Source organism: Anomalospiza imberbis, chromosome 11 (genome assembly GCF_031753505.1).
Source record: "Anomalospiza imberbis isolate Cuckoo-Finch-1a 21T00152 chromosome 11, ASM3175350v1, whole genome shotgun sequence".
Taxonomy (NCBI): Eukaryota; Metazoa; Chordata; class Aves; order Passeriformes; family Viduidae; genus Anomalospiza; species Anomalospiza imberbis.
The window spans coordinates 5,732,825-5,750,932 of NC_089691.1; the positions used below are offsets into that span (position 1 = coordinate 5,732,825).

Here is an 18,108-nt window from a genome sequence, read left to right on the forward strand (position 1 = left end):
GCATAAAGTTCAGTTTTATGGTATCTTAATAGTGAAAAAGCATGCCTTGGAGAAAAAATATGTTAATGGTCACAATAAATCTTGATTAATCTGTATTTTAGTGGTGTTATCCCATGCAAATCCAGTGGAGAATTTCTCTGAATGTTTGATAAGAGAAGAATTCTACTTGAATGAAAATACTTGCAGCAATATGTGGTGTTTTGCTTAAGTTTATTGTAAGACTACACATCCTGTACAGTGTAAAAATCTAACAAACTAACTATGGTACAGATGAGTAGAACCTATTACTGTGACTTTAAAAATAATTTTAAAAAACTAAAATATGCTTTGTTAAAAAAAATCCAGATAGAAATTAATTGCTCATTTCTCTAGTTCATCACAATGTGTGTTTGAATACAGGAAGGTTTTTGGGTCATCTAAAACAAATAATTTAACTTTTTTTTTTTTAATTTCACTTGGAAGAGAGCTTAACACTGCAAAATGGTAGAAAATCCAATCCTTTCTGTGTTTTAAGAAATTTGATTCCTGCATTGCCAGAATGTTCATAGCTCAAGGATTTTTATCTTTTATGTACAATTTTTACAGTTGATAGTATCCCTTAAAATGGTTTTAATTCAGTTAATCAAATAAGATAGGACCAAGCTGAGGGTTTAGTTATATTTTTCAGTCCTAAAATCTGATCTTATAGAGGGTGTGCCTGGGGGCACAGTTTGCCTTGTTGTGTTTAAGCAGAATAGTGTTAATAGAAATAAAAATAGATGTCATAAGCTTCAATTTTTACATTTAATGGTTTTATATTGAAACAATATGAAGAAACGCACTTTACTTCAGTAGATAATATACATTATCATATTTATGGTAGTAGGAAGGGTTTAAATCAGAAATAAGCAGACCAATGAGTAGAGAGAATAAATAAAACTACATTTCTAGAGATGGGGGCTACAATGCAGAATTTGGAGGATTTATTTGGTCTTCTGTGGTTTAAGAACAACACTGCAATAGGATCTTATGCATGAAAATGAATGTGGGGAGAGCTGCCTTGTGTTGATGTAGTTATTTTCAAGGTGAACATGTTCCAAGTGGGAATCTTCCTGTTCCTCCTCACTGTGGTCATGCTCGTCCTCGTGGTGGGTCTGAGTCCTGCAGATGCGCTCTGGGGGCACCGTCCTGTGACACAGGGGACGGATCATATTACAGTCATGTTCTAGTCATTCCAGATAACTCTTAACTTCATCATTTATTTTAGAGTTGCTGTCTATTTAGATATTTGAAAATGTTAAGTTCATCAGTACATTACATTTTCTCAATGACATATTTACTGAAGACTTTCAAAAGCCATTATTTTGAACATTCTCTCCTTGCATTGTTTTCTCATTTATATCATATACTGAGTTTTCCTGAGGAAAGTATTGCCACGTGTTGCTGAATGAAAACTTTGTCTGACACATGGGATTTCTGTCTTTGTCATTCCTTTGCCTTACAAATCAGCACAGAGGGCCTGGATCGCACACGTGACTCCCCAGCTGGGGCTTGTGGAACCTGCTCACCAGGTGACTCCAGCTGCTGACATTATTTTGTTGTCACTTTGGGCTCTGCTCCAGGAGCAGAAAAGCTGGTGATTGCTGGTGATGAGCATTTTCAGTAACTGTGAAGAAGGGGGAAATCTCACTTCTGTCATATTAAGAAACACTGCAGAAGAAAACTCAGGATTCAGCTCCTCCTTTAGACTTTTTTTAACAAAAAATTACTTTAAAATAACAAATTCCTAAAGCAAAGCATGTCTTACTTATTTTAATGTCATTAATGAAACAAAGAGCTTGGAAATTACCTTATTTTATTATTGTTCAGTCTTAGAAAACGTAGTTTTCGCATTTCATCAATCCCAAAGGGTACAGCCTTCAACTCATTGTGATCCAAAAAGAGCTCCCTCAGGGAGTGGTAAGCTCCAAAAAATGACACGGGGTCAATGCCATCATCGGTGAGTTTGTTAAAGGACAGGTAGAGATACTCCAGCCCGGGCCTCATGTGGCCAAACACATAGCCTGGAATTCGTTCAATCTGATTTCCTATAAGTACCAGATGGAGTAAAGATTTTGGCAGATAGGAGGGAACATGATACAACTTATTATAAGAGAGATCGATTGACTCCAAGTTCCTGCATTAAAGGAGAAAAGAAAAAAAGGCTGAGCTCCTACCCTGGCAGTGCTGTGTTCTGTACAAGGCTCTGCTTCCCGGCATCACCGGGGAATGAAATTTCCAAGGGAAATTTGTTTCTCTTAATGGGTCAGAATATGTTTTATGGAACATCATCATGCATAATTACTCTGGGAATAGAAATAATTAAGTCATGAATTACCAATCAAGCACAATGATTTTGTTGACGGGAAGAGATCTCCAGTAATGGGGGCTGGGGGGGATGGGGTGGGGCAGAACGGGAATCCCAAGGGACTTATTTGGGATTGCTGCAATAAAGAGTTACACTGAAGAATTGGAATAACCTTGGGATTTCAGTCACTATCCCATTAACAGGGAGTTTTAAGCTTTGTTCTGAAGCCCATTTGAAATGGAACTGTGTGAATGAATCAGTCCCACATGCTTCACTTCCAGGGATGAGAGATGCCATCAGTAGTAACAGCGTGGTTGTTTTCAGCTTAAGGAATTTACAAGTTCAGGAATCAAGGGTTAGGGCTGCAGCTGCCAGTGATGGCCAGGTACCCTGCTCAGCTTGGCAAATTATGTAGCAGGAAAATCAAAAGCACTGTCATCTTTTACTACTTAAATTCTCATTGCTCACTCTGCTTATATTCTGTTCTTAGACAATGCAGATGTACAGTCTTCCCTTCATCTTACTTACTTTTATCATTTTTAATCCAATGGGAAATAAGGCTAGGATATTATTAAATTATTTTTAAATTACCTGTGAGATAATTATGTATCAATACTAAATTACCATGTAATTGTATATAGTATTATTTATAGTTAATGTTCAATTTTGAATGGGTGGTCAGGAAAAAATATTGACTTTTATGTTAATATGGTACAGATTTGAGGTAAAATATCTTTCTATTTGACAGCTGACTATCTTCTAGATTATACAATTAGGCAAAGGAAATTTAGAAAAATTAGCAAAGGAAAACAAATCAAAGCATAATTACAACTCTAAGTTAAAAGTAATGAAGTGCAAATATTTATTCGACTCACTAAAAAGAGAGAAAAATGAAATAAATGTATTTTAAATGTCTGGTACTTACTCTTGGTTTATCCAGGCCAAAGGTGCTATCCTGTGCTCTTCTAATTTGTTATGCTTTAGCCCAATGATGTTGATGTTTCTGGTATGGTTAAAGCAAATTTCTGACACTTCTTCAATTTGATTATGTTCAAGATATAACTCCTGTAAGTGCATTTGGGAAGAAAATCTGTGAGATCAGAATAGGCTGAGTTTTCCCATTGCAAATTCCAAGTGCAGCAATTACCTGCCCCCTGTATCCCCTGGTCTATCTGTTAATTCTGAATCTGAACCAGAGTCAGTTTGTAGCTGCAGTGGGATCTTCAGAAACACAATTTTTCAAAGCAATTGTTTTGTTTTCTCATTTGTGAGAATACATATTGCTTTGAAAGGGCAAACAGAAGGAATTGCATCTCTTTAGGTGTTTGTTGTTAGGGGGTTGTTGTCATTAGTATTTATTTTGGTTGTTTTGGGTTTTTTTACCTCAAGAGTGGCAGGAAGACCTTGTGGTATAATTCTAAATTTATTTCTCCCCAGTCGCAAATAAGAAAGACTTTTCAAAGGATAAAAGGCCAAAGGACTGACATTTGCTTCACTAAGTTTATTTCCTTCTAATTCCAGAGTGACCAAGTTCTTTAAATCTAAGGAGAAAAAGTTTAATTTCAGTTAATTAATGCCATCTTATATCTTGTTAAAATGCACATTCATAATTTAACAGTCTTAAACATTACCCAGATCAGTTCACAGCAATGAACAATGTAAATGAACTGATTTTATTATCTCATAATCATGGAATTGTTCATAAGTTTGTAGAGCTTTAGAGATTGACCACAGCTTTATTTACATTTTCCTCTCCCAGTCCAAATGGAAAGGGCAGCAGCTGATCCAGTTTAGATGGGACTCTTTTGGCAGGAGAGGAAAGGAAGCAAAAATGTCCATCAAATTCTGACATGGATGGTACCCTTTCCTTTTTCTTTCTCTTTTTTCTATCAGCCTGTGTTTAAACTGGCTTCAAATTATCATGGTTAACTCCAATTATATTCTCTCTTATTTTTCATGGACATCAAAATCTGTTCACTTCCATGCAATTTAAAAATAACTAAAATGGTTTCACCACACATAAAGCCATCAGGTTAAAGGTGGGGATAGTAGCTGTCTTCAACATGCTTCAAATTCACCTCCACTTAGTGACCTTAAATATAAACTGCTTTGGGAGAGGAGCAGTTGCATAAGGGAAGATATAATTTTAAAATACTTTGTCATGCAGGTCTTTCAGCATGTGCTGCCTTTTAAAGATATGGCACCTTAAAGCTAACAATTATTTTTCTATGTCAAACCAGGTTCAACATTCAGTTTTTCAAATGTATTTTTGACTTTTCATATGATTGACATTAATTTTTTAAAATACCTTTTAAGCCGTCTTCATCAATGGCATGAAGTTGGTTGTCATTTATTTTTATTTCTTCCAAAGTTGATGGCAATTCAGAGGGAATAAGTACCAGCATATTTCCATCCAAATACAAACGTTTCAGCTTTTTCAGGATCTTATCACAGGGATGAAGAGCATTTATATAATCAAGGTGCAAAATACGCAGTTAAATATTAAGATTTTATTAAACACACACTCTGTAAGGTTTTTCAGCAGCAGTGCAGTAGTATCCAGTGTTTTGAATTAAAAAACTATTATTTTTTTTCCTGTCAGTCTAATTAATAGGTTAGTTTCTGCAAAATGCTAACAAAAGTGCCAGTTAATGTCACATGTAACTCAAAAGAGCTTCCCCACAGCCCTGCTGCAGCTCCCCAGGATCGTTGTTTGCATTCATGCTGCTCTCTGTGAATTTTGGAAATATTGCCTCATTACACTGCAGTATTTAGGACTTCAAAGTACATGCATTTAGAAATTACATGCTTATCCTCTTGATCTGTGAGTAAACTGATGATTTTCTGTAGGTCAGCAAATTTACTCAGGCAGAAGCAGCTTTCAGTAACTGAGGGTTATTATGCTTAAGCCAGCTTAAAAAATTGGTATGAAAAATTATCATATCTTAATTTTAGTTCTTGTTTATGGTGAAAGATTTCTCCAAGTAGCTATTGAATTATACAACGCTTACTTATACAAGGTGCAAAGTGATTTAGATCTATAAACTGAAAAGCAAAAAACATTGTTTAAAAAAGAAAAGCAGCAATTACTGAGAGGGTAGCAGAAGGGGAGTTGACTTTCTTACTTTGAATGCTTTGGGACCTATGCCAGGAGAGGTAATGTTATTTTTACTCAGATCAATCCATTCCAAATTAGGTATACCATTGAATGCTTCATCTGAGATAGTAGTGATGCTATTTCCTGGGACACAAGGCAAGAAAAAAATTGAGTTATGAAATACAGTCTGCACCTGAGGTGTGTAATATTGCATCTGGAAAATATATCACAAAAATAGCATTATGGACAGTAATTTTGTGTAGATATATTCATCTTAGTATTTAAGCACTGGCATGCAAATCTAATGGTTTTCATTTCTTGTTTTAAAGGCTTAGCTGTAAAATTAGTTCTAAAACTTTTCTTTGTTAAGGAATGACAAAGCATTAACAGTGCTGTTGACTGCATTTGAGGGTGGATGATGTTAGAAAAGTCATGCAAAGTAGATCCATTAATTACCTGTAAGGTCTAAACTTGTTAGGTCTGGATCTGAGATGGGAGGTATTTGTGTAAGTTTGGCATTAATGCAGCTTACTGTGGTGTCCGAGGTGGAACATCCAGAAGGCAAAGGAGGAGCTTCTATGGGTGGAACAGGAATTGGGAAATGAGATGGAATTCTGAAAGCACCATCATCTTCATCACTTTCATACTGCACATCTCCTGCAGCTCCTGTTCTGGGGACAGGCAGCTTCTCTCTGTGACGCCCTTTGTGCCTCTGGCGGTTCTTTTTGCCTTTCCTTTTTCTTTTCTTCTCCCCTTTTTTGTGACCCTCCTTGTCTCTAACCTCTTTCACTTCTGTTGGAAGCAGCTCATCCTTTTCCATCTGAGTTTGTGCTGATGGCAGAACACTGGTGGTGTCAAGGTCCTTGGGGTCTGGGGCGTCACCAGACAACTCACTGATGTCATCCAGTGAAATTATATTGGAGTCCAACGAGGAGGCTAATGAGGGAAAAACAACAAAACAACACAAAAGGGTCTGATAAACTAAAATATTAGTAAGCACTGTCTCCCACATATAGTAGAAAATTATGCCTATAGAATATTTTTCCTCTTAGAATATGATTCAAAGAATAAAAATGAGGTCTTAAATTGCTGTTTGATGAAAGACAAACTGGACTGACAAATTATGGAGGCAGCCATACAGAAGAGTTTGTGCACAGCTGCAATTCCTGAGAACTCCAGACAAAAAGGTGGAAAAATTAATATAGCCTTCATTATCTTCCATTTTGACTTATTATTAATTATGGTTTTTCTGTTGATGGAGTTGTCTAAAGAGGAAAAATAATGTGTCTGGAAGTGGGAGCTAATTTGGAAAAAATTCACAAAGGTCAAGACTTGTTCTCCTCCAAAAGGGACTGTCAGGGGAGGAGTTGGCTGCAGGTGGGGATCTCACCAGGGAAATGCATTAACTCCATTTCCAAAATGCAGTTTTTACTTCCATAATAGGACAATTCTAATAAAAGGAGTTTAAATATCTCAGTCAACATGACTTCTACAGTTCTACAATGAATTCCTATGATGTCTCATCTCAGAGTGTCACATGCATATACACATGAGGACAAATATTTCTTACAGTAGGAGGAGACTGAGTTCAGTACTTTGCAGATATGAAATATTGGGAGTGTGGGAAGGAAAGAAAATCACATCTCATATTTATCTCCTCCATTCCTTTTCTTTTTAAAAGTACCGGTTTTATTTAAATTATTGTGAAATACCAGGATTGTAGTTCTGGGGCTTCTCTTGTGAATTGACTTTCTTCTCTTGATTTACATCAAAGTGCTACAAGTTTTTGAACTCCTAACAAAGATTTACCAGTCTGTATGTGTAATACATCAATAATGGCCAGTAGTTATTGATTGATCCTTTATAAATGGAAGTGGGTTAGAAAATATAAGTAGATGTTATTTCTTCATACATTTACAAAGTTCTGTAAACATAGGGGGAAGCACAAAGGGGAAGTAAAAAAATAAACACAATTATCTTTGCTATTGCATACATAGCATCATCTTTTCTTTAAATGTGGCATCAAACTCATCTAACAGAGTGCTCAGAGAAACCGAGGTCAACTGGAGTAGAAACTCTGAAGAGCGGCTTTTATCATGGAATTCAGGATAATGTGTACCTTGTAACTTTTGGGATCATTAAATGCAGTGTTTATGTAGAGGTTTTAAAAAATCTGTGGTGTCCCATACCAGTTTCAGAACACACTGGGCAGCACTCTCCTGCAGGAATGATGGTCTGGGGACATTTCAGAGGGTGACACATGGCTGTGTCACAGATCACCTCTCCCTTGGAGCACAGGCAGGTGACACAGGGCTGGGGAGACCACACGGCCTTGTCGAACATGATCATGCCGTTAGCTGTGCACTGCCCCTTCTTCCCTAGGAACAGAAAGTGGGAAATGGGAGTTAAACAGCTTAAAGTAAACCAACAGTGTTCATTTAAAACTTTGGAAAGAAGCACTACTATTGTGTTCTCATTTAAAAATATGTAAAATACACTCTATTCAAAGGATCTTATCACTATTCCTTACTTTTCATAGCTGTATTTTCTTCAGCTTTTTAGTAATCTCCAGTTATGGAAAACTTGAATGTTTTTTCCAGACCTTCTTCTATTCCTCTCTTGTGCACTACAGATCTTTTCTAATACCTTGTACATTAAATGAGAAAATTTTATTAAGGCCCTGCAGAACTGGGAGGGTAACAATATTCAATTTATAGTGACAGTTCATAGGCTTGGTGGAAGTAAACTCCATTCTGGGAAGACTGATGAGATGGCAAAAATCTCCACTTCCCTGTAACTTGCTTCAACTTGGGGGGGGGGGGGGGAATCTTTTCTAGAAAAGCAGTAATCTAGAACAACTTGTGCCATGAAATACTCTGCCTCTCAAATTTCTGGACATGTGCCTACAAAAGATTATCTCCCCAGGGTACTGGTTGAAATTTTCAGAAAGAAATGTAATTTTTTAAGCTCTAGTCACATATTCAGTAGGGAAGTGATCTGGAGAGCACAGAGACTTGGGAAGGAAACTAACCCGAGTCTTCCTTTTATTCCAGTGGTGGAGTTCACCTCAGCAGAATCTTCCCTGGGCGGTTCTCACCCAGACTGCAGGATAAATATTGCACTTTAGCACATTGCTTTTTTATTTTTGGTTTTTTGAGAGAAGGAAAACCAAGGTTGAGACTCTTCATCTCATGCAAATACTCCTATTTTTCCGTGTACCTCTAAATCTTGTTGAGAAGCTGAACTCCCTTGTGCCTTCCTTTTCCTCTTTATAACCAACCTAAGAATGCATTGCTGAAGTGTTGTTTTGAGATGAAAACCCATTTCCAAGTTAACTTTGTACTTCCCTGCATATAAAGAAAAAGAAAATTCCTCTTTTCCTATTCAGTTTGACTTCCTCCTTCAGATAAAAATTAATATGGTGGAAAAATCTTTTCTCACCTGAATCTGCATGCCAGAAGACTTTTACTTGTGGTGCACGAATTGTCTTTGGAGGGGTTCTTTGCAGGGTTTGGTTTCCCACGCTCTGCCCTGCTCCATGCCTGGGTGTTTAGTTTTAATAAGAGTATTCAGGATAGCCTCCAAATAACCTTGTAAGACTATTGTAAATATTTCATTTGAAATGTCTCTGGGATTAATATTTGTCTCAAAATGAGGCATTTTGCAAAGTCTTTCAAGGTAGTCCTACTTCATAACAAAGGTTCTTCCTTTGTCTTTCTGCTCAAAGACCATTGGAAATCAATCTGTTTTCTACAATAAAAATAATCAGAATCACACAGTTTGGATGATCCTCTATATTCCATATATTTTTTAAAATGCTTTGATTTAAATTGTTCTTAGGATAGAAAAGGCAAGAAATTAAAGTTTCGAGTAGTTGCATCTTATTTTTTCAAAGGTCTGGGACATTTCTGCCTCATTTCAGCTGCATAAAGTTGTGCTCTAAGCAAGTCCAACCATGTCAACTGGAGGAGGAATTAGCCTGGGCCAAGTGTTAGTTGGCTTTAAGTCCCTTGTCATTCCACCCAGGTATCTGCAATCCAGCTGTTTGCTGGATCCTGACTTTGGGGTTTATGTACTTGCCAGTACGCCACAATACTTCTTTTAAATAACCTCCAAAAGAAACACAAAAAGAATCCTGCACTTACTCATGTTAAACAATAAAACAATTTCTGTTCCAGAAGAACATAATCTGGCTTGAGAAGGAAATTCTTCTGTGCTTCCTAAAATTCTTTATTTTGTTTTAGCTACTAGAGTGTATCAGAAATCAGTGTAAATCTTGTCTGAATAAGCATAAAGATCTGAGTTATCAGGCTTGGCCTCTGCAGGTTTCTTTAACAAATTATCCTTTTTTCCCTGGGTACACGAGAATTGCATGTGCTCAAAGACAAAGGTTTTACCCTTTGGGTGCATTGCAGAGCTGCTGTCTGGCACTGTGGGGATTCCCAGAACCCCTGTGAGACACAAAAAAGCTGTGCTGAGATGCTCCTCACATTTCCTGACCACTGAGTCACTTCAGCTTGGTGGTGTGAGCAGGGAGAGGTGGGGAGTGAGAGATCAGAGATGGCGCAGCAGTGAACATCCTACTCTGCTCTACCTAATGGACAACTGCAAGTGACCTCATGTTGTGGCCAACTGTTTGATTTAATTTAAATGTTCACGTGATTGCAATCTGGAAGAATTAGATATGTCTAGTTACTGTTAAACCTCCAGTTAGCAGCTAATTTTCATCCTGCATATATCTGTAAATTGGGGTGGGTTTGGGTTTTTTTTTTAGACTACTAAGAGCAAAAGTAGCTAAGAGAATGGAAATTAATGTTTGGATTGCATTTTCTTCTATTCTGAAGCATGATTAATAATAGTGTTATATTATTGAATAGGCTCTGTTTTTTCCAAATCTGACATTAACTTGAAAAAATTTTGAACTTTAAAAGCTAGACTAAAAAATACCTTGTGGTTCCAGTCTTTGGCAGATGAGCATAGGGCTTTTAACCTTTGGAAATATGGTGTAAATTCAGCATGGAGTTCCAAATAAAATGAGTTCAGTGGTTTTAGCTCAGCTTTTGGATGCAAGTCCAGATAGACAGAAACAAGCAGGGTGGGGAGGGGGAAGAGCTGTGCATTATTTCAGCATGACTGATGGTCCTGACAGAAACTCTGGAATATCTTACATGAAGTGTATGCTACTTACGTGGGATTTTCCTCTGTTTAAAAAATATTTTCAAATTAAATGTTTGACATTAGTAATATGTATAATGTTGTAATACACACTGAAAATGCTAGTTTTCCTATTCAAACCCCTTAGTTTCAAATACTTGATTTGAAGTGGTTCAGCCTTTCTGAAGTAAGGACTCATAACAAACAGTAATTGTGAAGAAAATGTGTCTGATTTATGTTTGGCCATTTGAGACCTCTTAACCCAGTGGCCATGTCTGTTGTGTGACACACTGAAAGGCTTAAATTCTTGCTCATAAAAATAGATGATTATTATTATTTTATATAGAATATGGGAATCAGGGCATTCTGCTTTGGGGTTTTTTTCCCATAAAATTCATTGAACTGCATATGAACATTTTACTTAAATGTGTGATCTCTTGATGGAAGAATGGAAATATCTCTATCCATAAAATACATATTACTAGAGAGGTGAAAACCTCTGGATCACCAAAAAGGCAGGTTTTTTATACATCACACTACTGAACTTCTATTAAATAAATCTTGGTTGTCAATATAGATGGAGTATAAGAGTGGTCTTATGTTGAATGAGTAGGATTTTTTCTATTTTAACTCAGTTTTCTGTCATAAGGGTCTCGTTTATAGTGTAACTTCCATTATTGCAGCCACCACCAAGTGTTACTAAGTTATTTACAAAATCAAGAATTATTCCTGAAGGTTTGCAATTTTCAAAAATGCAACCCATAGTAAAAATAAAAACTTGAATCTTTTTTAATTAACACTGCTGTTACTGATGTTGAGGCCTCAGTGAAATGTTAATTGACTTAGGAGATATACTGAGCAATAATTCTTTAAAATGGCCTTCAAACTTGGAACACAAGTTTGGAACACATTGGAAGTTATGAAAATACCCCATTTCTTGTTCATTAAGATCAAAAAATAATGCAGATAAACTTGCAGGCAATATTGCTGTTACCTAGCAAAGCAGGGTTTGATAAAAAGCCTCATAATGCCAACCACAAAATCACTGCAGAAGGCAGCAGGTATGTGTGGAAGTCGAGCTAAAATAAAGCTTTAATGAGCTCATCTGTCTGAAATGAGAAGTCAGCCCCCCGAGGAGCTGTGTTCTCACCTGGTAAGACACTGTAGGTGCTCTCGTGTTGCCCCAGCCCCACCAGGGAGTCAAACACGCCCATGACGCTGTCATCGATGGTGATGAGCGGGATCCTGGGCCCCAGCGGCTCCATCCCCACTGCCCTGGGGCTCCTGTGCCCTGCCCTGGGGGGCATCCTCCTCCTCTGCCTCCTGCCAGCAGCGCCTTCAGCTGGGCACAAATCCCTGCACAGCCAGAGGAGCAGGAAATAACAGAGCAGCGCTGGTGCCTGCATCGTCTATGGGTCCCACAGAGCGTCCTGGAATGGGAAAAAGAGGGGAATCAGGGACCTGGAAAACTTTTAGGACCATGTCAGTCGCACACAATACTTTTCAAGGCAGGTGAACTAAGAAATGGTAGGTCCATATAACCAAGGTTCCCCTTGGAAAGAAATTGCCCTCTGAGACCAACAGTGACCAGTTTGATTGTAGTGATTCTCAGCAGTCGCCATCAAACAGGTGTTGGTTTGTGTTTGGGGCTGCATTTGAAGAGGTGATTTGGATTTGCAGTGCCAGAGGCGTTGGCTGTTCAGTAATTGTTGCTGCTCCCAGCAAGGGACTTTTTGAGAGTTCTGTAAAGTGTGTCTTCCTTTTTTTATTTCTTCCAGCATGTTGTAACTTCTGAGTGTGGGAATGGAAAAGTAACAGAAAAAGGCCCAGTTCATTTGTGATGTGCTGCCCCAAATCCTTTTGTGTTGGCATTTCTGTGCAAGGTGTTTTTTCACTGTAAATGAAGAAATGTTGCTTTTCCATCCATCTCTGACCATCCATTTTTCTAACAGGATCTACTTGGTTCTGCAGAGGACACTTTCAGGAAGTTTGTGCTATTTGTGACATCCCACAACTGCTTTTCCAGTGCACGTTTTTATGAAGTGTAGGCTCTAGTATGCATGATCTAGAATGGGTTGTGTTCTGCATTTGCTTATTAAAAAATTCAAAATAATTGGGCTTGTGACAGAAAAATTACATTTACTGTCACCAATAGGTGGCATTCCAAAACAGAGCAATCAGGATTCAGGAGCACACACAAGGAACTATATCCAGCAGTGGATTGCTGTACCAGTGTGGAAATAAGAGCCTGTACATCCAGGGTCATTAATGATCTGTCAGAGCTGTGTTGCATAATTCTTTCAAAAAGGCAATGCTGCTGTCCTGTGGCCTATTTTAACTGAGACAGCATAGACAGGAGATATTTGTGTTCTTGGGAGAGTGAGAATTAGTGAAGGACTTGGAGCTCTTGGGCTTTGTGGCCAAGACAAGGCTTAGAGCATGGCCACGTTTTTGCTCTGAGGAAGTCTTGAGAGGATTAAAAATGCATTTTTCCTAATGTTCATCAGTCCTGGCTTTGCATGTCATCTTTCACTTTGGAGTTAATCTTATTATATTTATATTGTGTAAATATTGGACAGTATTATTTCCGGAACTTGAACTGTGGTTTTGCCTGAATTAGATTTTGTTTAAAAGCTTGTTCATCTTGGTATTTTCTGATTTATAGAACAGGTCACATTTTTGGTACAAGTTGTCCAGCTGTTCTTTAATATAAGGCATGTGATTGATTTCCATGCTTTCTACATCATGATTCTCATATGGTTTTTTATTCTCATGTTTTAAAATGGAAAGTTGCCACTAAATAAGCTTAAGAGTATGCATTTTACTTCTTTTTAATGTTGTCATTTCTGTGTTCAACTATTTTAAAATTAAAATGTTATTGTAAATTTAGATATTCATTTGCAGGACTTGAAGTTTAATATTTTTATTTCTATATTAAGGGAATTTGAGATGCAAGTGTCTCACACAAATCCTCATAGCATCTCCTGGAATGGCAGGTTTTGAAATCAATCCAGACTTTAGTTTGCTGCTTTCTGCCCCTCAGAAATCATTTATTCCAAAATGCTGTGTAGGCTCTATAGCTTTTTATTTACAGCAATTACTGTTAATTAATATCTCCAGTAAATGCAGGAGCTTGCCCTCTGCACTGATAATGCCTGATCTTGTTGAGAAAGTGCTCATTTCTGAGTGCCTCAGGACAAATGAGCCAAAGCCTTTGGTGTCTGCCTTGCGTGGTAATGAGTGGCTGTAAAATTACACAGGAAACTTCTGTTCCACAAGCTGGGCTGAAACGCACTGAGAGCCCTCAGGGAAAACTGGATGTACAAAGGAAAGGCTTGGCCATGTGTGTTCATTCTGTCAAGTTTCTGACATCCTAATTATGGTTCCATTTTTCTGGGATACTCTATAATAACACCAGAGCTGTGCAGTTACAATGCTGCTACATTGCACTTAGGCTTTTTTAACATTTAACCATTTCTTCCTGTGACCAGAGGCACATAAAGGCATGACTGAATTTTTTTTCCATTCTCCATTTCTTTTCAAAAGTCAGGAATAACATGGAGTGAATTATATTACATTAACTGTACAGATGTTAACGTACATTAAAAGATGTTTTGCTAGGAACTTAAAGAGTAAAATTCTATAGTAAAGCAAATTACTTTAAAGTGAAACTTGGTTTTATAATGTCCTTTATAAATACAAATTTTTAAAAATCAAAAACAAAACAATAGAAAACACACCACACACCCCCAAAAAATGTCTTTATAAACTAATCTTGTTCACATATGTGTGTTTATATGCTAATTTTTTACACCAATTTAACTCTTTAGCACTGAAAGCTTAATATTGCTACTTTCAACCAAATTATGTTCTTTGCATGCAAAACACTGGGCTGCTGAATTCCTTTCCTTGGCTTTGTTAATAAGTGTTGCCTCACGTTTTAAGGCCCAAATTGTGAAAGGCCTTGGGTGCTTTGGGCCTTTCCTGCCCATGTCTGGGATCCTCAGATTATCTCTCAGGAGGTTGGGTTTTGTATAGGGCCAGCCAATTTTTAATTTGGGGAAAATTCAGCCTATTCAATGTATGACTTTTATAATAAATCATTCCATAGTAAAATAAAATTATAGATAGCCTGTGTAATAAAATTATTAACTGTTTGTGTTGCCAGACAAGTCTCAACGTGGCTGCATTGCTGTACCTTTTTTCATTTTACCCATAAATATTTAGATCAGGAACAGTATGTGAAAGCATCTTTATTACCTTTACATTTACTTTGTAATGTGTTCAGTAATTTGTACCTTTATCTTCAGTACCTGTCAGCTTGCTATTTTGTTAATGGAAATAGTTAATTTTTAAAGGAGAGACCTGTTAGAAATACCAGAATATCAGAATTTATTAAATAATCTATCTTCATCCATTCAGTCAAAATTCAAACACATCTCAAGATGTCAGCGTGATTTCTCATGACACACAGGGTTTAAAGTGCTTTGCCAAGATTTTTCACTCACTCTTTTTTAAATGCATTGCACAAAAATGAGTTACATTTATCCATAGCAGCCAGAGCAGTTGCACTTTCCGTTAGTTTAAGTTGGATGTGCGTGGCAAACATTCAGACAGAACATAAAGCAGCTCAACGGGTATTGCACACTTAATCTAGAAAGGCATTTCTGTTCAGTATTGCTAAATTCAGCCCACATTATTTCATTTCAAATATTACATATTTGCAAAGTTAACATGAAGTTTAAGCCATTCAACACCATGCTTTAAGCAGTAATTTAAAATGTAAAACATTTTACCTTGAAATCTAACCTAACAGCAGATTCTGCTTGCTGTCATTTAGTCTCCCGTTGCAAATGAAACAAAATCTCAGTGATATCTTTAAAACAAACAGAGAAACTGTAGGGATTGTTGAAACATGTGAGATGATTCCTTAGTTAAGTCTGGAATAGCTTCTTCCCCTGGGGAGCCAGAGCCGAGTTCTGTGTGCAGAGCCTCAGCCTGTGCTGGTGCTCGGAGCACTGGAACCTCGCTTGGGCAAATGAGGAGCAGCACAATGCCTTCGGTCCCGAGGCTGACAAGGCACAGCTGGAAATCCTTTTCCAGTACTTACAGTCACATAAGGAACAAGGAAATGGAATGTTTGCAAAAGAAACAAAAATGTGTGTTTTATTCAGTGCTGGTTTCTGTATTTAGAAGTTCAGTTTCCAGGTGGCATGACTTTAATGTAGATTTTTATAAAATAATAAGATCTAATACACTTTGGCAGATGTAGCCATAACATTAAAACATTTATTAAAATTAGAACTTTTTTTTCAATTCATGTTTTCCTAATCCACTTCTGCACTTAAAGCCTGTCATCTATAAGTAGCAAGCCTTTTTGTTGAAGTTTTAGCATGGAAAGTTTTTCTTTTGTCCATTTACAGCGATGATTTCACTGCAAGTTGTAGCTTATGCATGGAAAATAAAACGACCGAAGCACTTTCCCTTCATTTTTTCTCTTTGTAAGGCTAATTACATCCTGAAACATGATCCTGAAGCTCAGTTCTGCAGAATTTGCAGGGAAGTTGGTGATCCAGAGAGGAGAAGGGAGGGAATTAAAGGTACATTACCACAAGTCCTGTGTGTGCCAGCAGAGCCTTTTCCTGCATCCCCAGGTCGCTCCAAATGTCCGGGGGATGATGGGATGGGTCTGCTGAGCTTCAAAATGACAATTTCACCTGGGACACTGAGTTTTCTGAGTTCTGCTGACATTAAAAATCTGTCGTTTCCTTGAACTCACAGCCTGAGGAATATTTAGACAGATAGTCATGGAATGGTGTAACCATTGAGTTAACCATAATTGTTAACTGGTGTGTGGTGGAAAGATACTGGGAGAACACATTGTCTCTTAAAATAGGCATCCAGTTCCTACTGTGCTCTGCGTTGCAAAGCCAAAAGAAGAAATATTAAACTTTGGTAATTTATCTGGAGTTGTGTGAAAGGAAAGGAGACAGTCACATAAAAAATTGAGTGAAAATCTGGATGGAAGGAACCTTAAAGTTTATCCCTTTCCGCCTCTCTGCTCTGGGCAGGGACACGTTCCACTGTCCCAGGGTGCTCCAAGCCCCAGTGTCCAGCCTGGCCTTGGACATTTCCAGGGAACCAGGGGCAGCCACAGCTGCCCTGGGCACCTGTGTCAGGGCCTGCCCAAGTCCCTCTCAGGGAAGAATTTCTTCTCAATCTCATCTAACCCTGCCCTCCTTCAGTTTAAGGCCTTTCCCCCTTGTCCTGTCACTCCAGGCCCTTGTCCCAAGCCCCTCTCCAGCTCTCTGGGGGCCCCTTTAGGCCCTGGAAAGGGCTCTGAGGTGTCCCCAAAGCCTTCTCTTCTCCTGGCTGAACAGCCCCAAGTCTCTCAACCTGTCTTCATTAGCGAGGTGTAGGTTCAAACACGCCTTGAGATCCTTCAGTCAGCTTAGGGGATTTAGGATTTTCACTGTATGTCTGTGAGGCCCTTGCTTAACTTCTCAAGGAAGGAAAAAGTAAAGACAGACTGAGGGATCTGCAAAGACACAGGTCCCTCTTCATGAAAATGGCATTGCACCTTCCTGCAATGAGCAGTAACACTTGAAAATTGTAGGAACTGTTAAAGAGTGGCCCATGGCTGCCTGATATCAAGAAGGTTTAGGATTTTTAATTGGAAAGAAAATGTGTATGAAAATGGACATAATCTTCTGCCTTTCAATACGATTTAAATCTGTGTAAGATTAATAATTAGATTGGCTTTAATATTGTTATTTACATTAAAATTTTCCACATACACTTGTGTGTCATAATAACTAAAGAAAAAATGCTATATATTCGGCTAAAAGTTCAGAGTACGATGGCAAATTTTTTCAGACATACACAGTGCAGGTAGTTTCTGTGTGAGTGCAAACACTGCTTGTCCTCAGGGATCTGATATTGACTGTTTTTATGGGAATGGTTCATCCAAGAGCACAGACCAAGCTGCCAATCTCTGCTTCATCTGCAAGTCGTGTTATGCCCGTCTATCCCATGGCCAGTTGCTGGAATGAGTTGTGCAGTGGGAATGCTATGGTCTGTTAAGATGCCTCAGTGTGGAATTGTGTCCTTTGAGGAGAGAAGAGGCAGACTAAACAGCAGTGAATAATAAGTAGAATTAGAACTTTTTATGATTTTATATTTTAGGGCAAACTGCCACTGTTGGTTTGTGCCTTGAGCAAGAGCCATAGGATGTGAGAAATGGCTGTGGAAGGCTGGAGCCTCTGGCATGGGTTCTTCTCTTTTCCTCTCCCAACAAGAACTATTAGTCATTGTACAATAATACTGTTGTTGTTTTCCTTCTTATCAATTTTGCTTCTTTATGTAGGAGGTAATGGAGGGAGGAAAAACATTCACTACTGTTGTGCCCCTGTTCTAAACCTCAGAGGAGGTCAAATTAATGTATAAGTTAACAGAATTGTGATGCTGAGAAGAGCTTATAAATTTTCATCTTCTGTCTGAAAGGCCATTTAAACACATGGAGAATGGTGAA

The 18,108-nt window shown here is 38.0% G+C and overlaps 2 protein-coding genes across 3 annotated transcripts in view; one reads left to right on the forward strand and one right to left on the reverse strand.

The window, feature by feature from the left end:
- Positions 1 to 18,108, forward strand: part of CENPP (centromere protein P) — a 112,705-nt gene that overhangs the window by 79,424 nt on the left and 15,173 nt on the right. The gene's annotated exons all lie outside the window — the stretch shown is intronic.
- Positions 765 to 15,603, reverse strand: ECM2 (extracellular matrix protein 2). Its single transcript, XM_068201539.1, has 10 exons — positions 15,374 to 15,603; positions 11,728 to 12,007; positions 7,613 to 7,801; positions 5,880 to 6,359; positions 5,452 to 5,567; positions 4,635 to 4,770; positions 3,710 to 3,867; positions 3,252 to 3,391; positions 1,829 to 2,155; positions 765 to 1,167 (listed from the first exon to the last, which is right to left on the reverse strand). Exons 2-10 carry the CDS (start codon positions 11,981 to 11,983, stop codon positions 963 to 965), a joined length of 2,007 nt encoding a protein of 668 aa, XP_068057640.1. The 5' UTR covers positions 11,984 to 12,007; positions 15,374 to 15,603; the 3' UTR covers positions 765 to 962.